Source organism: Solanum pennellii, chromosome 6, assembly GCF_001406875.1.
Source record: "Solanum pennellii chromosome 6, SPENNV200".
Taxonomy (NCBI): Eukaryota; Viridiplantae; Streptophyta; class Magnoliopsida; order Solanales; family Solanaceae; genus Solanum; species Solanum pennellii.
Window position 1 is genome coordinate 29,729,823 of NC_028642.1, and position 23,602 is coordinate 29,753,424.

Below are 23,602 nucleotides of genomic sequence, written 5' to 3' on the forward strand. Positions count from 1 at the left end.
CACGTTTGAACAAGAAACGCCACACCAACACTTGACGGAACGACTTCCTCTTGTCCGAAAGTCTCGATTGTCTTTGGTATTTTTGACAGGGGAGGTTTCAGCCCCAAAAAAGAAACAACGACAGCCAAATCGAAAGATTTCCAACCCAGTTCTCTCAACAAAATTCCCAAAATATCCGACAACAGACAGAAGAGGAAACAGAGTATTTTCGAATGAAAATTTCAACCCAAATCGTCCCAACTTCTGAAAATTTCTCAACCAAAAACCTCCAACCAAAATTTTCCAGTTCACACAACAACAAAAGGAAGAGAACAAAGAACTTCAACTAACGATTTCTATTCACGAAAGATCTAACCCCCAGTTCCGCCTTATGAATTTTTCGACAAAAATCTCTAACCCCTTTTCTTGAAGACGGGAGGGGTTTATATAGGGGGATATTAGGGTTTTCAGAAGAGGGAGGGCGGGAACGTGACTTGAGGCCCATTTGAATTCAAAATTCGAATCCCTTCCTCTTTGGGTCAAACCCCTTTTTCTGAAAAATTCGCCCCATTCCGAAAGAGGAAGGGCAGAGCGGACGGTCGGGATGGAGAGAAGTGTCCTTGGGTGGCTACGTGGAGTCATCTCGGCGTGGCAAGGACGAGAGCCTGTCGCGTAGCTCGCTGCGAGGCTGCGTACGGAGGGAGTGCAGGTTTCCGTTGTGACTCGTCCACGCGCGATGGGGAGAGGAGAGAGTGGAGAGAGGGACGCGTGAGGGAGGGAAGTTTCCGTTTTGGGGTCTGCTTCTTCTGCGTTTTTCTCTGTTCTTTCTGGGTTTTCTTTTTTCGCTTCTGATGGCTGGGGGATACCGCGTGGGGAAGGGAGATGAAGAGGGGAGATGGTTCGGGTCCGGTAGCGGGTCGAAGGGCTGGGTCGGAGGGTAATTAGAAGGGAAGGTTGGGCCTAGGCGTTGGGCTGGAAAAGGTTTAAAGAGTTGGGTTGGATGTTTTGGGTTTAGGTATTGGGTTGGAATTTAATTAAAGTGGGGGAAGGGAATGGGTTGGAAGCTTTGGGTTGAAGGGGAGTTTGGGCTGAAATGGTGGGCCTGGGATGCTGAATATTGGGTGGATTGTTAAAAATGTAGAAGAATTCAATTTTAAATAATAGCCAATTGATTTAAAACAAAAAATGAATTTGGTGTAAATTAATTAACGAGCTTATTTATTTAGTAACATAATTATTTAAATTGCAAAAATAGTGCTTCAAAGGTATAATTATAATTTAAATTAAACTAGTTTAATAAAATATTTAGATGTATATTTTGATGGTTTTTGAGATAAGCATAAGATATACTATTTATATACAAAATTATGTAAATATGTATATCACCTAAAAATCATGGCAAAAGGTATTCGAAGTGACAAAACTCTCATGTATTATATTATCATATTCGTAAAATTTATAAAACTGATTAATTTAAAATATTCGGAAAATTTAGGAAGCTCGATAATTAATTTATACCGACGCGGGTCAAAAATTGGGTGTCAACAACTTCAATCCACTAACATGATACACATTGTCAATTGATTCTCCAAGTGATTTTCCAACTTTACCAACTCCCAAAATATACCCCTTATTTCCATCACCAAAAGAGACACCTCCTCCCTGAAGTGTCTTGAGTAAGAGGAAATTTTTTATATCACCAGTCATATGTTTTGAGCATCCACTGTCCATATACCAACATTGACTGCTGCTCCTCTCACTCACCTGCAGCAAGAATCACTTGTTAGGCTTGGGAACCCATTTCAATTTGAGTTCCCAGAAAGCGAACAAGGGAGTGATCAGATTGTTTCTAGTCCAATGGTAGTTTTGGATTCTGTTTGACAAATGATTTTGGAGAAGAATCAGATCCTTTCTTTGAAAACCTTTTAGTTGAGAATTTTTTTGTGGGACCAGGTCTCTCTTTTGATACTCTTTGATTCTTTGTATACTTAGAGAGTCTTTCATGTGACTTTCTCCAGGCAGTACACTCTTCTTTTAAATGCCTATTTTTACCACAATGAAGGCAAAGCAAATTGTCAGACACAAAAACATATTTGCTGTTAGGATTAAAAAGGAGGAGTATATTCAAACTTCCTAGACCCTTCTTATTGAAATTACTCTGATTTGTACACTAGACAGCAGCTTAGAAGTTTTGTCCACTTTAGAGATTTTTCAAGTTCATCTTTAAGTTTGACAATATCTCTTTCTAAGTTGTTGCTCTTCTCCACAGCCAACCCAAGATTAGTCTCAGAGGTTTTCAGTTTTCTTCAAGTTCAACTTGTAAACCATTGGACTTCCCCTTTTGCTTTTCATCTTCTTCATTTATCAGATGCAACTGTTTTTTAAAATCTGTCTTGTCAGATTATCTTCTATTTTCAGCATTTTCTCATCCATTTTATCTCTATTTTCATTTAAAATTTTAAGCTCAGCATTCATAATATCTCTTTAATAAGTTAACTCAATCACTGAATCAATCATAACATTTGCTAATGTTCTCAATTTTTTAAGAGAATAAGTATTCAGATCATGTTTCATATCAAGAAGAGTTACCTTGTCCTCCTCTTCTTCATTTTCTGAATGAGCCATGAAGGCAAACATCTCATTGAATATGGTTTCCTCTTCATGAACCACCGCCATTGACACATCATTTGGTTCATCAGGATCTTCTGAGTCACTTGAAGAGTCTCCCCATGCAGCAAGAGCCTTTTTGACCACATAATCAGCAGCAGTTTTTCGATCATTTTTATTAAGTACCAGGTCCCTTCTCTTCTCTTTATCACTTCTTGATTTTTGATATTCTTTGTTTTCAGCTTTGAGTAATGGACAATCTCTTATAAAGTGCCCAGCTTTTCCACACATATAACATGTATCATTTTGAGTGGTAGTTCGAGGAACATTTGCTCCCTTTTTAAAACCTTTGTTTTTTCTCACAATCTTCTGAAATCTATTGATGAGATAAGCCATATCATCATCACTGGAGTCCTCTTCAGATTTGTATTTCAGCATCAAAGACTTATCTTTCTTGACTTCCTTATTTGACTGATCATGACTTCGATTCATCTCATGAGTTTTTAGATTTCTAATGGGAGCATCCATTGTTAACACTTTCAGGTCTTTTGTTTCAGTAATAGCATCAACCTTACTTTCCCAAGACTTGGGAAGTATTCGGAGCACTTTCCTAACTTGCTTGCTCATATTAATAGGTTCTCCAAGACTTCTCAACTCATTTTTGATGGATGACAATTTAGTGAACATTTCATGAATAGTTTCACCTTCTCTCATTTTGAGATTTTCATACAAAGAAGTGAGCATATCAATCTTTGACTCTTTTACTTGTTCAGTTCCCTCATGAGCTGTTTTTAAGCAATCCCAGATCTCTTTTGCAGACTCACAGGTTGAGACACGATTGAACTCATCTGGTCCTATCCCACAGACAAGAAGTGTCTTTGCTTTGTAACCTTTTTCGATCTTCTTCCTATCAGCTTCATCATATTTTTGTCTAGGCTTAGGAACAAGCCTAGTTTTTTCTCCATCTTTCTCTTCAATCATCGGAATAAATGGTCCATCTAAGACAATGTCCCATAGCTCACTGTCTCATCTAAGACAATGTCTCATAGCTCACTATCTTCGGCCATAAGAAATCATGCACTCTGACTTTCCACCAACTGTAAAAGTGTCCATTGAAACGAGGAGGTCTAGTTGAAGACTTACCCTTTTCTAGATTGAGTGGAGCAGCCATTCTAGAACAGAGATCACTCTCTTGGTGTTAATCAGATAGAAAGTGTCTGCTCTGATACCACTTGTTAGAATCTATGCGTCCACTATCAGTCAATGGACCAGGTCCCTTGACACATAAATAAAAATATAACAGAAAGTAAATGCAGTTTAACAACACAGAAATTTTACGTGGAAACCTCCTTGCTTAAGGGAGTAAAACCACGACCTGTCTAACAGGATTTACACAACTGTTTCACTAATCTTCGCAAGCAAAAGTAAAACCAGTTACACAAATGTGAGAAAAAGTTTTTAATCTCACGATCAAGCAATAACTCAATTGCTTGATAAGCCTAAGTAGAATTTATTCTACCCACTAAGCTATCACTCTGGACAACTTAGCATTTCAACACCCACCACACTGATTCCTTTATAGATTTAGGAACAGTTTACAATGTAAGACCAAAAGAATATATTCATTCTCAAACAACTACACAATATGCGCCTGAGTTTTTGGTTGTTATAGAATAATTCTTCACTTTGACTTTCCATAGCCTTTGCAAGAATTCTTGAGAGTGTTTTTTCAAGTTGCAAAAACTAAAGAATAATGTTAAGAAAAGGGACATTGTATAGACAAGTCCCTTTCCTTAAACTCATGCCATTGGTTGGAAAGGCCAGGCTATTCTGACGCCGTTGGGAAATGTGCACCCACTTTCTGTACCTTCTCCAGCTGGCAGTCAACGAGCTATTCATGTTGAGAACCTGGTACCTTCACAAGGTCCCTGAGTTTGTTACATCATCAAAACTACAAATAACTACCCCTATTTTATCTGAGGTATTCCTCTTTACTCGAAAAAGATTACAATGTCACATTTTCCGACCATGTATATCGTTATGTATCACACACTTATTTTGATGGATGCACAAAAATATACATATGATACACATATATGACTTTGATATATACACAAATATATTGCCAAATATACAATTTTATATATCTTCTAGCAAGATTTGTATACACCATTATATGACTTCTGATCATGGCAACAGCTGAAAAGAAGTATATCTTATTGACAAAAACAATAAAATGAATAGGGAATATTTGGCAGCTATATCTCAAGTTAGACAAAGATTCAGGAGGAATGCTTATGAAATGCTGTACTGAGAATGTTGCCAATAAAGTAGACCTACTGCTATAAAAAGTATATAGTATATATTATACAGTTTTTGAAAATGAAAAAGGAAGAAGAGAGTTCTATGGTAACGTGAAAGTTAAATTGAAAAATTCTTACGAGAGTCGATGTAAAACCGCAAATCATATGTTATTTTTGAGTTGTCTGTTTTGATGATTTAACAAACTTCGAATCACATGCCATGAGAGACTAAGAGTATCCGTAAAATGAAAATGACAGCTGACTAAAGCTGCGACTCCGCAGCACCTGTTATGGTTGGTGCGCCCATCCTACAAACAACGGACTCTCAGCCAATGCCATTCCTTTGTGCATTTGTGCCTATCCTATAGTACGTCTTTTCTCCATTGACAATTTACTTTTATTTATTTTTTTTGCAAATAAAGTTCATTCATAAAGCACAAGTCATCTTTAAAAAAGAACATTGTTCATACTCAACGAGGGATCTGATGCAGTGTTGCAACGTCTTTTGTTGTTTTGAGTTGTGTCTTATGTTCTTATATTGTAAATCTAGTCTTAAGTTATAAATGATAGTAGATAGATTGCTTGTCTAAGTCTTTAGTTGAGTCAGATTAACTAGAGTTAGTCGAATCTTCTATGCTTGAGTCAAGTTTCTTTTCATCATGTTCCTTTGGGCAGAATTGCATAGAAGTGTCAACTAGAGTTAATTGATGCGTGGATGCAATAGAATTGTTGTTTCTTTCTTCTCTATACTTGGGACTGAGTTGGTGGCTAAAATTAATATTGTTGGATTCTTGAAGTCTAGATCAACTAAAGCTAGTTGGTTTAATGGGCAATAAAAATGTTGTTTAGAGTAACAGAGTTGTTACATTGAGGGAAAATGGATTAAGAGTTTAATTCGTAGGTTATAAGAGTTTGTAATCTGAAACTTTTCTCCTATAATAATAATAGAGTTGGGTTGAAATCCTGTGAGACTTGTCTTTGTTCTTTGTTTTCTCCTCCCCAATATCTCTTGTGTTTGATTTACTTTAAGTTATTTATTTCCGCATTATTATTCTATCAAGAGACTTGGTTTATTGACTTTTAATAGACACATACATGTAATAAGATTGCGTTAGAATTTTTATCTGAGCTATTCCTCTGTATTCTAAAAGGATTGACAGATCAGCGAAATCTTTCATATTCGCCACATTTTTCGACAATTTATATCATGATGTATCACACACTTATTCTGATGGATGCACACAAATATACATTTGATACACAGATAAGCCCTCAATATATGCATAAATATATTGTCAAATATACAATGTTACATATCTTCTGGCATGTCATTTGCATACACCATTATATGATTTCTGATCCAGGCAACAGTTGAAAAGAAGTATATTGCAGAAGTCTTTATCTTATTGATGCAAACAATAAAATGAATATGGAATGTTTGGCAGCTAATTATACAAAGATTCAGGTTGAATGCTTATGAAATGTAGTTTTTTTGTGTAATTCGAATGTTGTAAATAAAGTAGACATACTGCTATGATTCAACAATACTTGTCGTTGCAAATAATTGACAAAATTACGAATAACTCAGTCATCGATATCTATCTCTTATTTTATATATTCTTAAAATTTCTCTCTACAGTGTGAATTGCTCTTGATTTTTAGGTGTATAACGGTGTGAATACATTATCTATACATAGTTATATATTGTTTATGCAAAATAATAAGTATATAATTTATAATGTATAATACAATATAGAAGTGTATAATAGTATACAGGTTTTGAAAATGAAAAAGGAAGAAGAGGGTTCACAGCAAATTTGGGTGTGCCCAGAAAGGTATAATAATAGATAAAAGTGTCTTTTACTTTGTTTGAGATTGCATCTATGCTTTCTAAATTGGGATGTGCACAAAAAGATACTTAAATTTATATAAAGTTGAACAAGTAGAGATATGCTTTTATGGGGATTATGTCAGTAGGACGTATGTGTCTACTTATTCAATTTTATACAAGTTTAAATAACTACTTCTGTATATATGAAATTGAAGGACATAAATACCGATTGAGATCAATTTAGAGGCCATATTTACATATTAATGCAAAAAAGAAAAAAGAAAAAAGAAAAAAACCGCAAGGCCGCAAAGGAATTCCAAATTTCTCTTAAAATAATGTTCAAACCATATTCGTAGGAGATATTGGGTTTTGTACATAACTACCGCATGGCAAAAGTACAAGGATTATTTTTGTATCGTTCATCGCGGATAGGAAGGTATTAGTACCAATAATGCATTACTTATACTCCTTCCGTTCCTTTTTAGTTGTCATAATTTATTTTTAGAATCAAACAATGTTAATTTTGACTTACATTTTAAGATATACTTTCATGATACTAATATGAAAAAATTTATAATCTATAGTATTTTCATACATTTTTTTAATATCTAAATGTTTATTTTAAATATCAAATTGAATGTTTAATTTAATTATGAAACATAATCAAATTAACTCTAAAAAACGTAACATAACAACTAGAAAAATTTAACATTACAACATCTCTACAAGGAGTATAGTCTGCGTACACCCATCCTCCGCAGGTTCCATTTGTGGAATCACACGAAGTATATTATTATTGTTGTAATTAAGCGAATTCAAGAAGACAAATAAGAAAATTAAAACTTGATAAGAATTGAATTATTGGAAGTTATGATCCATTGTTTAGCTCGTCTTGAATATATGCAATTTACATTTTACACTCTTGGGGATATAAGCAGAGGAGAATACAATCATGGCCCAAAGGATGACCTGAGGCACTCTCACAGTTTAAGCAATGTACACAAACATGGAAGCACCACTTCTCCATGGCTCTTGATACAAAAGCCAAATAAAGCATTGACTATTGAAGTACAATATGACGAGTAGTTGATGCACTCTGCATTAATGGCTATTGAAGAAACTATTACTACAACAACATATTCAGTGTAATGCCACAAGTGAAATTTGGAGAGGAGGCTGTATATGTAACCTTAATCCAAACTTGAGAAGATAGAGAGGGTGTTTCCAACAGATCCTCAGAGCTATTAAAGAAACTAGGATCATGAATACGATAGATTCTACATTGAGATATTTCAGAGCTCAAACTCCAATGGAGTTGGAGCCATCAGTTGATATAGAGGTTTCTGAGACCTAATCCGTATCGGAAAATAACACAGAGGATCAAACACGAATATGAACCAGGAAAGAAGATCAAGCATTTATCCTCACCTGCACGCTTAGTTTGAAAAATTGATCACAGGAAACTTACCAGACGACTGTCCCAAAATCCGTCGCATTGTGTAGGTAAAAGCCACTTCTCTTCATCACAGCAAGTCTCATCAACATCAACTATCAACTCAACACAAATATGAATGCCTACAATTCTATCACCTCTGCTAAAAGGTAAGCACCACACCTCTCAATTGAATAAGTACTTTTATATGATTTCAAGTATAATCTGCATATTTAAGGAACATACTACATCTATCGACCACAATCAGAAATACATAATAGTATAATCATACATATCAACGCCAAAAACATTACATAGAAAATTGATGACCGACGATGAAATACAACCTAAAACTCCACTAAATATGTAACCCCAGTTATTACTCAACTTGGAGATTATTAAATGGGGATTTAAAACAACACGTAGATACAGAAAAGAATGGAGAAAAGGTACCAAAACAACAAGGGAAAGGAGAAACTCACACCACCCGATCCCTCAAACTAGCAGATACACTTTTTGTCTACAACTTACTCAAAGCAAGTCCCAACTTATTCGTGATTGTGCAACTGCAGCATGGGTGCTTGATGTGGTTGTAGGAGATGAGAAATGATCCAGCAATGGCGCTGGAGTGGAATCAAATGTTTCCCATTGTGTTGTTATGACAACAGACCCTGAGGTCGAGTGCCTCGATTGGTGCTGCTGTTTGCTTTGTACTGGTGAATTTCTAAACGAATGTCTATCTTGATGTTGTTGAACTGGTGATGATGCCTGCTCATTCAAATACATATAATCTTGATGAGGACGAGCTGGGGGAGATTGGTCTTTCGGAGTGTGGTTTCCATTGTTTGTTGGCATTGAATTTTTTATCTTCAATACATCTAGTGTTTCAACACACTTTTGCACTTTTCTCACCTGCAAACGTTAACCACATCTTTTAGAACTTCCATTTCCAAATTAAAATGTTGAGCTTATGTCTCAGGATATTGCAGAAATAAAAGCACATAGCTACATCATCTCTAGAAAAGATTTTTCTTTTGCAGAAATTCAGCTTAGCAATAGCTAACTTTTAGAGTCTAGCTTGAATTTAGGAATTACTGTTTTCTTTTGATTTTTCGGTGAGGAATTGAAGCTATAAATGTATGTATTGACTTATTAATAAAAGAATCCCTTTGACTGGATCACCTATTATTGGAACAATTATGTAGAATGTCAGCCTGTAAACTTTAGTTACCATCTATTTAGCCCAGCTTATACAAATTAGAGAAAATGGTCGTTCGGCAATATTAGTTTTACCAGAAAAATGGCTAGATAGCCTTCCTCTTCTTCTTCGTTGTCGTCCTTTTACTTCTTCCTCTTTAAAATTCGACGTACCGTGAATGTGAATCTTTTCGAGTGAATTATATATCAAAAAGACTTTGAAACACCGAGAGGCTTTCATACTTAGACTTGGAACTGTTTCGAAGAGATTTTGAGTTGAAACACCGAGAGGGTTTCATACCTAAGACTTGGAACTGTTTCGAAGAGATTTTGAGTTGGTCGAGATGGAATAGTCGGTGTATACTTCATGCATAGATAACTATATTCAGCTTTCTTCATGTTTAGTTAAGATATATTCAACTTTTTGGGTGTATCATAATGTATAGTCAATGTATTTTTTTCCTACGTGTAAAATGTAAATAAAAACATGACTGTGTTTATTGTATATATTTGAAACTAGTTGTTTGCCTTGTTAAAAGCCCAAAAATACTATGCAGGATTTAAGTTAAATACCTGATTTTTTCTCTGCAGTTTTATATCACCTTCAGCAATAATACCATCCAATTGAAGCAGTTGATTCATCAACAACTCTGTTAGATTTATCACATCCTTTTCTACAACTTTCCCACCTTTAAAAACTACAGATTCGAGTGCAGAAACCTAAGCAATCAAGACGTAACAGTTAACAACAATACTCATTTATCCATACACAATTGAGTTGCAGCTATGGCAAAATTAGTTATAAAATCATAACTCGCCCAACCCTTCCAAGTTTCTATTGATTATTGATCCGCTCATTTATTAGCTCACCTCATTTCAATTTTGACTAAGCTATTTTGATGTCAATCCGTCCATTTGTCACCTCTATTCAATTTTTAAACCCAGGGCAGAGGAATATTACGTATTACCTGTCTAGCCAGCCTGTCGACTTCCAAACTGATGTCTGAAATAGTTTTAGCTGCCTTCTCCACTTTAGCATTCTTTCTCATCTCGAGATACCGTTTTTCTTGGCTAATTGGATCTTCAATTAGAACAATTTTGGACTTATCCTTCACGCCAGCGATATCAAGAAATGTTTTATTTTCCCTTTCTTTGTCTTTATACAGTAACTTCTGATCTTCGTGATGCAACCCAGTTGGACCGCTCAACATCTTCTTCAATTCTCCTACAATTTAACAAGCCTAAGTCACTAACGTTGATCGAAAATAAATAAAAATTTGCTACAAATAAATAAATTCAAATATACCAAAGGTTGCTTGAGAACTGATATTGATCTCATGGTTAACAGAGCGATACTTGACCCGGACCCGAATAGTAGGAGGAGGAGGACGATTTTCAGAATCCGGGTTGCGTTTCTGAACCAGCATTCCGCTGGGCCTCAGCTCCCACTCATTTTCGCTGCCAACAGAACCACCGTTCATTATTGGCGGCATTCCGGTAGTTCTGGTCTTCATTCCCATCATTTTTTGAGTTCGTAAGCTAAAACACATACATATAATGATTTGAATTGCGAAGTTTCAATTCCAGAGAAACAGATCAATACATCTAAAGTTGTATAACATGTAAATAAATACCATCTCAAGCAAATTAGTTGACTACAAAGTTACAAATATATACACAAATCGTAACTTTCAGTTCAGATAAAAGAAATTCTAACCGAGAATGTGGATGGCAAAGTGTCGGCGGCAGAGAAAATGCCCACAGAGAGAGGCTCTGGCGATTTAGCAAAGTTAAAACTGAGGAGAAATTGCAGATCTTATGAAAGAGCTAGAAATGTAAAGAAGAAAGTAGTAGGAGACAGATTTTGCCCAAATTGACGAGACACATAGCCAATCACAAAGTCCACGGATTTATCTGATTACTGATTTCAATGTTACATGAAAATTTGGCATTAAAAAAAAAAGTACCACTGACTGACTAATTTGCTGGCTATTGGGTTTTTTTGTTGTTGAGAAGAAAGAGATGAAATAATAAGATACTTCAAAAATATAAATAAATGAGTGGAAAGAGAAACAGAAAAATGTAGAGAACTCTGCTGGAGATTTGTTTTTTTTTTAAAAAAAAAAAAAAGAAGGAAGGCAAGGGAGCCTTGTGAATAAAGCCTGTAAGATATATGGAAAATAGGAAAACTAAAAACTTACGTTAAATAGGAGGACAAGTGACATGTAGTATATGCAGTAAGTACAATACTAATCACTTTATGTGCACTAATGATTGTTAGGTTGATTATAGAATCCAATCTAAACACTTGGAAGAATGATTATTACATATTTTCAACTAAACTTTGGAATGAATGAAGAGTGAATCAGTTTAATATAAGATTTAGCGATTGTTTGGTCGAGTGTATTAGAAAAATAATTTGTGTATTTTTAATATTTTATTTGATAATATTTTTTAACTTATATATATTTAGCTAGCGTTTGGCTATAGATTTTTAAATATTCTTGGCAAATATTATTCGAATGAAATTTCACCATGTGTTTGGTTATAGTATTTGGGAAATATATTTCACTTTTTTAGAACCCATAAGTTTTAAAAGTATCAAAACTAATTATAAGTTTGTATTACAAGTCAATTGAATTTTTGTTACAACAATAACAAATAGTGTCCATGACACTAAAGTAATGTGATAATTTGGAGTGTGTGCAACAAGTATCATTTCATACATCGTGAAGTAGACAAAACATATGACTTTGTTATTTTGAGCCGATTGTTCATCATTTTCATCAATAATCATATTATCATTTCACATTCACCGAATATTTCATCACTACTTTGAAATTATATTGTAAAAATTATGTAATACAACGTAAGCAACAACTATCGATGGTATTTTTGTAAAAGATAAAAATTTGGGGTAAACTTTCAATTTTTAAAAGATCCCAAATAATGAAATTTGGCCTAAATACGAAAAAAAACTAGTGTTTGAGAATTTGAGATATTTGGCAAAAACATTTGTCAAATAATAGCAAAATGTATGAACAAACACTATTTGCTAAGTTTTTTTCCAAATATTATTTGAAAAATCTATGGCCAAACGGGCCCTTAATATTTACATTAGTTATTCATTTTGTTTGGTATCAAGGTACTGAAGTAGTTATCACTAGTAAATGAAAATTTATTGTATCTATAATGCAAAAGATTTTAGTGCATACCATAACATAACTAAGGACACAATTACCTCTTAAAAAGTTTCTCTTCTTTTTTTCTTCACTGTAATTGTAAAGAATATTTTTGTATATAAAAGAAATTGTTAGAAAATATGTGATACATATCTTTTCTAATTTTTCAAACCAAACCAAACAATGTGAGTGAACTCTTTTCTCCCTAGAAATGATTCAATTTGATCACTTTGAAATTAAATTTTCAATATCGAAATTATTGTATTTTTAAAGATTTTAAGTATAGAATTTGTCTATACATGTGTGTATATTTTTGCAATTGAATTTTTATTCAAAGGATTTCATACAATCATTTCTATTGGAAATGTTTACCTGTCTTTTGTTTAACTAAATTGGAACATATGTTTAAATTAATTATTCTAAAAAAATATTAGTGCAATTATGCTTGAGATTTAAAAATCTTAAGTACATATATGCAAACTATAAAGGTTATAGTTTATACCCTCTTACATATTATTAAAGTTATAATATATGTATATTCATGTTAAACTCATTCGACTATTAAGGATTTGTTGGACATGATTTTAAATTAAGTTGATTATAAAATTAAAATTTTATTTTGAGATGTAATTTGAAATTTTTAATTATATTTTTTTTCTCATAAATAAAAAAATACTCCAATTTGTAATAACTATCCAAATCTTTTTGCAATTTATACACCTAAATGGACAAATCATAATTTATAAATAAAGTGTCCTAAGGTACGATATTAATAAATGACATATTTCCTTATTTTTTATAAGTAAATCTTTATGATAGATATAATTTTACTAGTTTTCAAATGCACATATTTTTTTTTACAAGATTCACTTGCCTAAAAATTCAATATTAGTAATAAGTAGTTGTGAGAATAAATAATTTATTCACATTAAGCAGAGGATTTTACAAAATTTAAAATGGGGTTTTAATTTACAAAATATAAATTTATAAGTCAATTTTTATAGTTAAAAAATATATTAGAATCACAATTTAGAATGTGCGCTACTTTTTGAAGAATTTGTGCAGATTTTATATACAAATAGTGATTTCAAATCAAAATTTTAAATTGATGTTTCCCAAATTTTATGACCAAACTATTTATCCATAAAATAGTATAGTACTTCATTCATTTCAATTTACTCTACTTTCATTTTAAAAGTATTTTATAAGGGTTTGAAAATATTTCAATTTTAGTCGAATTTGTTGTTGCAATATTAAACTTTCATGAGGACATATTACTTTCTTGAACTATTTAATAGTGTATTTTTACTCCTAAACTATTTAATAGTGTATTTTAAAGGTATATATGTGCTCACGTGGACACATTACTATTTACAATTTGTATTAATTTTGATGTTTACGTATATAAATCTATATGTTTAAAATACAGTAATAAATAATCTAGAGTCTAGAAAGATAATAGATCCTCATGAAAATTTAGTATTGCAATAACAAATTCAACTAAAATTAGACATTTTTTAAATTCTTATCTCTTTTTATATCATGTATTTGATTAAAATATGAAAAACAAATTAAAACAGTAAAAATAGCGTAGTTCGTAGTATTATGATTTATGACAATTATGAATAATTTTGAATAGGAATGATGATAAAAGAGTTTGAGTAATGTGTTCCAATGGGGCCAATGATATGCGTGTATGGTTTAGGCAGGCCGTCGCATTTAAAGGGCTTTTATTATGTCATGTCACCACTCATTTACGTTACACCTTACCAACTTTATTTGTTGTTTTTCTATTCTTTTTGTGACCAATCATATTTTTTATTTGATAATTTTTTTGATTTTGTCATTAAAATTATCTATTATTTTTATCTTACAAGAAACACAACTTATCTCTAGATAATTAATTTCAAATAACTTTTCAACTAAATCACCGCTAATAGATATGTTGGTTCATGGGCGGAGTCACCTCAGGTGAAAGGTGGTCCGGTGCATTACCTACTCCGACAAATTATGTGGTATATTTAGTTTTATACATCCTTAACACAATTGAAAAGAGAGTTTGCACACCTTTCGTCAAATTCCTAAATCCGTCACGATATTGATCGAGTGCAATATAAAATTTCTAACTTCAATTCCCTGAATTATCAAGGGGAATGCGTTATTTTAGAGCTTTAAATTCTATTAAGATCAAATATATAAATTGCATACTTGCATCTAGCTATACTGAAAACTAAAATAAATATCTCGTCATTGACCCATGTGTTAGAATTTTTTTTCACTAAACACCTGATATAGATGTGTAATTAGTAATATGTTATATACTTTTATTCAATGAAATTTATAAAGCTCTCATAGATTACTCGTTATTTTTAAGGTTTTCATTCTTGAATTGATAACATTTACAATATGCTTATTTCATCAACACAATAAGTTCAACAAAAAAAAAAGAGTGAGGAGAATAGTAATACTTTAGTCTTTTACTTTTAATTAATATTAATAATTTATTCAAGGTAAAATATTTTATCTTATGAAGTATGATGTGAATTTTCTTCAAAAGTAAAGAGTGTACACACACGATGAGATGTGTGTAAATGATACTTTATGTGATACAGTGATATATTTAATATTTTGAGTATGAACTAAAAAAAAAAGTAGGTATATTTTTATCTTTATTTCTAAAGAAAATAGATATCTTTTTATTTTCGATCAAATATAAATGATACATGATATAATTCATTCGAGGATAACGCTTTTAATAAAATTTTCTCCATACTAATAATTCTAAAAAAAAATTACAAAATTGGAAAAATTGATGTCTACGTCACTTAAACCTTTCTAACGATACAAATAATACTTACTTCCCTCTCTTGAAAGGCATGCCAATTTTTCACCGACAATAATGTGTTCTATTGGATGAAATATTTTAATATAAAAGATTAAAATAATAATACTAACTGTTATTCTATTGCTTGGAGTTAGTGATATCAAAAAATATATAGTAGGTGGAGAGAAATGATTTTTATCAAAAATCATTTCCGTCTTTTTTAATAGAAAATATTTTGATTGGGTTCTTTCGTTAATTTAATACCACAAGGGATCGTTTACTTTTCGGTTAGTAAGGAAATCATATATTAAAAAAAGTAGCATATTTAATATTATATTTGGTGGAGTAGCTTTTTAATTGTTTTGTATCAAATATCAAATTCAGTATATTTCAATAATCTATAGTGTTTGATAATCATTGTATAGTTTCGGATATATTTTTGTCTCAAATTAATTTTTCCCTGTTCTTTTATTTTTTGTCCATTACCAAAAAAAATAATTCTTTCCCTTTTTAATAATTTCTTTAATTTCAATTATTTTTTACATAACTTGTAAGATCAACAGATTTTTAGTTTAACAGTTAACACGATAAATTTTTTTTAAAGAAATTATTTTCTTAAATTCTATGTAAAGTGAAAATAAGATAAACAAATTGAACAACAAAATAAATTATGAGTCAATTTATATACTACATATTATTTTATACTAGATCGAAGATACAATAACTAGTACTTAAGCATGCATAACAATTACATGTCATTTTATTGGTGGTTAGAATGTGCTTTTTCCATATATTAAATTTGCATAATTCTTACGTATTTTTACTGACATATTGTTTTATGATGTATAAAATTAAATAACAATAACGTAGCCAAAAATTTTATAAAGGGTGTACAGGAATTATATATGAATACATTTTTTCTTTTGGATGAATCAGTGCACCAGAAATTTTAAAAATAAAACTACGTAATATACACAAAAAAAAAAGTATGTAATATACCTGAAAAAATTTGAAAAATAAAATAAAATGAAAGAGTGCACTAGAAATTATAAAAATTAAACTACATAATATACATGAAAATTCTTGAAAAAGAGTATGTAATATACATGAAATTTTTTGAAAAAAATAAAATAAAAATTTAAAAATATACATGAATATTTTTTAAAAGAAGAGGCTTAAAGCTAGTGCTAGTGAGATTTGAACTCACAAATGCTTAAAAACTTGGCACTTTCGAGGCACCTTAAATCACTAGGCTATAACACCTAGTTATGTTAAGATTATCCAAAATACGTTATTTAACCACTTTATATATTACTTTACTTGTATATACAATATAATTTTCCAACGAAGGGTGTCCAACTATGACGCGCGCGCATATATAAGACAAGTATTAAAGAATATTTATATTTAAAAAACTACATGTTAATAGAAACAAAGAGAATATTAATGAATTTTTTTTAAAATAAGAATAACATATAAATTGAAATGGAGAAATATCTACATATTTCCCATACTTAACCCTAATAAGTCACCTAACTACTCTTCAAGAGGTTTGTTTGTACATGAAAAGTTTGTTAACCAAGTTTATTTTTTATCGTAAATTTTTCATATATTAAATATTTGAAATTATTAATTATTGTAATTTATTATACTTTTTATATGATTTATAAACGGAAAAGGGCCTAAAATACCCTCAAAGTATTGGAAATGGTACAAAATTACCCTTCATCCACCTATTGGATCCAAAATACCCTTCCCACCCACCTATTGGGTCCAAAATACCCTTGTCATCCACCTTTTGGTTCAAAATTGACCACTTATTTAACGACTTTATATTTAAACTATTTAAATATTTTTTAAAATACCTGGTGCTCAACTATATGTTATAATTTAATTTCTTAGGATAATTTATAAATCAATCCACTACCCACCCCATTAATAATTAAATCCCTCTAAATTAATGAACCCATCACATTATTAATGCAAGCTACTACCAATTGAGTGTTTTTAAAAATTATACAAGTAAATTATCATACATTCAAGTGGCTAAATAAAAATAACCAATAAACTTAAAAGTCTGACTATGTTTATCTTAATTATTCTTACGTCTTGTGATGTTACTTCATAGATAACTTTTTTTCAAAATTATATATTAATGTTTTAAAACAAATCATAAATATTTATAAAATTATCTTTAAAAAAGTGCATGAATCAATTCGGGATGCATTACTTCTTTACCTTTTAATCATAAATTTCTAATTCTATTTTGAAAGAAAGTGTCCTCCTAAATAAGCGGCTCAACCTAAATTTAATTGGGGCTCCGATTCGGACTCGAATAATTTTGAATGTCATTTTCAGAATTCTACAATTTCATCGTGTTTTAGTAGTGTTTATGACGATTTTGATATTATAATTGGATTATTAATTGGGTGAGGTTTAGTTAGTAATGAGTGTGTAGTGGTTTGGTTTATAAATTATAATTATAATCAATAATTGAACGCCAAGTATTTTAAAAAATATTTAAAGAGTTTAATTTTAAAACAATTAAAAAAGTGGTCAATTTTGAACACAAAGGTGGATGACAAGGGTATTTTGGAGCCAATAGGTGGATGAAAAGGGCATTTTAGAGCCAATAGGTGGATGAAGGGTAATTTTGTACCATTTTCAATACTTTAAGGATATTTTAGGCCCTTGTNTAAAGAGTTTAATTTTAAAACAATTAAAAAAGTGGTCAATTTTGAACACAAAGGTGGATGACAAGGGTATTTTGGAGCCAATAGGTGGATGAAAAGGGCATTTTAGAGCCAATAGGTGGATGAAGGTTAATTTTGTACCATTTTCAATACTTTAAGGGTATTTTAGGCCCTTGTCCGATTTATAAATATATAAATTTAATTTTAAAGAAATTAAAATTTTCATACGTAAATTATCGATCAAATTTAAATTATTTAACTCTAATAAAAAATAAAAAGATATCACATAAATTAAGATAAAAAAAATAGAAAGAACGTATGTTTTTCACACTTGATTGTTGAAAAAAGAAGTCTCCACCGACACTTTTGGAGCGCACGATGAAAACACTAATTTTAATGTGAAGGGTACGTGACACTTCGTCGAGCGTGTGATGGGTTGGGCCTTTGTTTATCCGGAAGCATAGCCGAGTGAGACCGTACAATGCACAAGTTAGCGTAATATGATAATAGTTAAGAATCCCTAAAATATTGTTATCGATTATCAATTTATTGGTTAATGATAGTTGTGAAATTAGTTATTGATTTAATCGTTAAAATTTGAAATAAAAATAAATAACTAAAAATTACTTAGAAATATAGTGACAAACCAAATAAATCTATCACATTAGCTGATAGATTGTGTCTTGTTAAAAAATAATATTAATATATTATAGAATAACTGAAAGTTTGAGACTGTCAGAAATAAAATTATGAATCTAAATCCTAAGTTAAAAACTTTATATACCAAATGATATAAACATGATTTACTATGCGGTTATTGGTTAGCCAGTTAAAGGAAAAACATAAATTATTAAAAACATATAACACGATAATTACTATTAAATCAAAATCGTTATCAAAATTGTTAAATGGTAACCATTATCAATGAATCAATAACTTTTTTTGATTCGAATTATTATTTTCGGTTTGATTTTAAAAGACCCTAGTAGCTTCTACCCTCTTTATATTGAAAAAAATATTTTTTCTAAAAAAAAGGATTCTTAAAAGTTTTATAAAAAAAATGAGGAAAATAATTTTTCTAACAAAAGTAGATACAACAATTGTATCATTGACGTTCAAATTTATAGTTTTTTCCCCCATTATCCTTCCCTCCCCACCTCCCAAACCCACCCAAGCCCACTTGACCATCTCACCTCCGAAAGTACACTTTCTATACATTATTGTTAGATAACATATAAATAATCTTAGGATAATATTTTCCTATTTACTTGCTTAATTCTAAAAAATAAACAATGAACCTTTTATCTTCCAAGATAATATTTTTAGAAATTATCATGTTCCATGAAAAACGTTTTATTTCGTACCAAACATATTGATTTAGTATTTTTTTCCTTAAATACCTCACTTTTAAAAAAATAAATTTTAACATATAAATTCTCTTCGGATAATATTTTTTATTTATTTGTCGAATTTTAGAAAATAAATAACGAGTCACTTATTTTTTAAGAAAATACTTTTTAGAAATTACCATGTTCCATGAAAAACATTTATTTCATACAAAACACATCCATTTAGTAATTATTTTCTCTCAAATACCTTATTTTCTTAAAAAAAAATATTTTAAACTTTTCAAAAATTCGATCAAACAAATTATTAATCAGAAATTACAAGTACGATCTTTGAGTAATGAATTGCCCTTTATAGTAAATGTTATATCTAAAAGGTGGAGCATTTGGCAAAAATTTAAATTAATCAATTCAAATTAACCGATGTAAACTAAAAATTACTCCAATATTTACTACAATTTTTTGTATTTCCATAAACTTCTAGTTTTATATTATATCCGTAAAATATGTGTTAACTAATCGATATAAACTGTTGTACAAAAAGTTAGATATGTTTGTGTATTTATAAATTTAATTAAATGCATGTTAATGTTATCCTGTGAGAGATAAAGCTAGGATACCTTACCCTTCTTGCTCAATTTCAATTTTTGGAAGTTTGTTAGAATAAATTTTTTAAATTAAGACAGCCTACCGACACCCTAATTAGTATATTTCATGTTAATTAATTAAACTAGTTCTTGTCAATGTATCTGATCAAGTAGTGGCTTAATTAAATGGAAATATGTGCGATACGATCTTCTTTTTTTACATAAAATTAATTAAAACAGTCCACCAAACATTTGATTGTAAAGCTTAGAGGTCTTGATACATTAATTAATTAGTGTCCACTAATTGTCACTTGTCAATTGATAAGCTAGCAATTTTGATTGAACATCGTTCATTTGGCTTACATTAATTTAATCTTATTAATTAATAATTGTGATTTAGAATCTGTCCAACCGGCTGCTAACAGGTTCATTGTCAAGCTTACCGACTTGATTAATCACTTGTCTTTGATTTCCTTCCGCAAAGTTTGCTTAAGAAATAATTTTTATGCAAAATGCATATAAAGAAAATATTTATCATGTTTTCATTTAATCTGAAACTCATTAACATCCTGTCTATTCTATACCATGAACATACAATTTATATAAGACTTAATATCGTAAAATAAGAATTGAAATGGATCCTAGTATGATATCATTTTAATTTAGACCTAATTTAACATTAAAAATTAATTTATTGAAATTGATTTAACTATATAAATAGATCATTCATCTCTTTTTAATTCGATACGAGATTAATTGAACTCATAAAGTGTAAATAACTCCTATCTAATCACTTCCTCGGCAACACTACGTAGGATCCACCTTAATGGCAAAATGTTAAGAAATGGACCTAAACTTAAGTGTTTTCGCAATTTCTTGGAGTTCAAGAAGAACTCATGTCATAACTTTTCTTATGACTTCCAAATGACTTATTTTCATTTATAAGTATATACACTACAACAAATACAATTTTTAGCGGCAATAAATAGACATATGAATAAAGAGTGTTAAAGTCTTTACCGACATTAGTTAAGTGTCATTTGATCCAATGTCGCTAAAGCATTTAGGGGACATAAACAAAGAGTGCTAATTGCCACTAAAAGTATATTTAACGGCAATTGTTAATTAATTGCTGCTAAAAATTAATTTTGATATAATGATAGAAAGTAAAAGTAAATTTTCGCTTTCGTTGTTTTAACCATTTTCTCTCTTGTAATTTGTTCACTTAAGATTATTTTTTTCGGTAAATTTTATGCTTAGTCAACTAATCAACCTTGCACTACTCAAGTTTATGAACAAAATAAAGCTTTTTATTTGAAGTTACTCTTTTCAACTCTTTATTGGTTGAAAAATTAAGGCATATCTAATTATTAATTAAAACAAGAGAAAATTTTATAAAATAACAAAATATTAATTTAAATTAAATGTGATAACCACAGTTTCATTAATTCTAATTCATAGCAAATATTTTTAATACGCCTCCTTCCTAAATTTCGCTTGACACTCTCTCTGAATCTTGTTCACCACTCTCCGTCGTCTCTCACTTCATACAAACACAAATGTATATATAAATTGTGTTTGTGAGAATTGTATATACAAATACAATTTAAAGGCATATCTCTTCGTCCGATACACTCATAATTATACAAATACAAATTTCCCTCGCCCAGTTCTCTGTTTCTTGCTTTATAGAAACACAAATTATATAAAATACAATGTATGGTTTGTGTTTGTATAAAACGAGAGAAGGATTTGATATACAAATACAATTGTTTCAACTCGATTCAATTATATACGAATTCAAATTTTATGCAAATATACAAACACGTATAACATATACCTATACAAACACGATTTTTATAGACACAGACACCTGAATTATACAAATCGCCACGATTTATACAAATCAGATGCCTGCGATTTTATACAATTCTGATGCCCCATAACAAACTATGTTTGCTATGGAGCGCAAATAGCAAAATTATAACTATAGAGCGCTAATATAATTTTTATGTTTGCTAACCCTAAAATTTAGTGGTAAAACAATAGTAAATGTTATGCTAAGAATTGCAAAATAGTTTGTAATTATACACTATGCTCATTTTTATCTATTAGCATTATGTGTGTATGTGTATCAAAGATTAAATTCACATAAACTCACACTGCACAACCTAGTGTCATGATGCACCAATTCATCATGCCACTAGGCATAAAATTGAAGTCTAAATCCGTGACACTAGCCTCAAACCCACCCACACCAATCTACTTGTCATCTCTCTATTCATTAAAATTTGCAGGTTCGTAAACACCTTGAAAATAAACAAACCAATGAAATAATTCAAGTGATCCATCATTTTAACATGGGCTTCTTACGTAAGCGTTACGTTCCATCAGATAGAAAAGAGTTCAACTAAACGGCCACATGCATATGCTATACATATTATATAAATAGTGTATAATCATGTATATATAATGTATAATGTATTAAGATGTATATATATTTATGTATATTGTTATACAATATCGATATATTGCAGAAGTTCATCTTCCTCAATGAGGTGAATTTTTCTTTTTCAAATTTCGATCAATTCAAAATCCTCTAAATAGCTCAAAATTTTAAAAGTATGAATTTATTATTATGTTTCGATTCTTTTGATATATTATTCACTGAAAAAATCACGTTGTTTATGATATGTCAAAATTTAAAATTCGTGTTGGCGAATTTCTGACTTGAGTCTCGAAAATATTGTGCTAGGAAAAAGGAGAGGGCCACATTCATACATACATAAATATAAAATCAAGTTGGAAAAATAACTTAAATACACAACTATAATTTTTATATTCTCTAATTTTCCCTACTTTTTTTAAATATTACATAATTCCCTTTTTTTTTATTTTAGTGTAAGTTTTTAGATACATTACATTCTCTCTCCTATAATACACATTTACCCATTTTAATGCCTATTTTTTCTCCATTAAAACACTCAACCTCTTAAATCAGTTTTTGAATTTTGAATTTTATCCATTTAAACACTCAACCTTTTAAATCAGCTTTTTGATTTTGAATTATTAAATTTAATTAATTTTAAATAAAAGACCAAATTTTGAAATTTTAAATTTCAAAATTCAAAAAATTTGAAATTTAAAAAAGTAAAAATTTCAGGAAGCAGGACAACTTCTCTTTTCTTCTACCGCTTTGTTCTTACTCCATCAAGTTTCAGTTCTTTTTTTTCCATAATCATCTTCATTCTTCTTAACCCAGCATATTTTATTCTTTTCTTCTTTTTATTCTTAATCCATCATCGTCTATTTCTTCTTAATCTGTAATCGTTTGAACCCAGCATCTTTTCATTATTAATCCATCATCAATTCGTATATTCTTCTNGTCATCGTCTATTTCTTCTTAATCTGTAATTGTTTGAACCCAGCATCTTTTCATTATTAATCCCTCATCAATTCGTATATTCTTCTCTTTTTTGTTTTTGTTAATTGTTCTATTACATCATAGTAATGGATCCGTTAATTAATAGAAGGATATATGATTCCGACGATGAAAATTGGAAAGAAAATAGGAAAAAGTCTTTGATTAGTATTTTGGTACTTAAAACTGTTGTTAAAATT

At 30.4% G+C, this 23,602-nt stretch overlaps 1 protein-coding gene across 1 annotated transcript; it reads right to left on the minus strand.

Annotated features, from left to right (window-relative positions):
* Positions 1-8,338: 8,338 nt before the first annotated feature.
* On the minus strand, positions 8,339-11,476 carry LOC107023875 (BAG family molecular chaperone regulator 3-like). Its single transcript, XM_015224703.2, has 5 exons — positions 11,067-11,476; positions 10,656-10,888; positions 10,318-10,574; positions 9,923-10,069; positions 8,339-9,064 (listed from the first exon to the last, which is right to left on the minus strand). Exons 2-5 carry the CDS (start codon positions 10,870-10,872, stop codon positions 8,684-8,686), a joined length of 1,002 nt encoding a protein of 333 aa, XP_015080189.1. The 5' UTR covers positions 10,873-10,888; positions 11,067-11,476; the 3' UTR covers positions 8,339-8,683.
* Between the last annotated feature and the right edge of the window lie 12,126 nt (positions 11,477-23,602).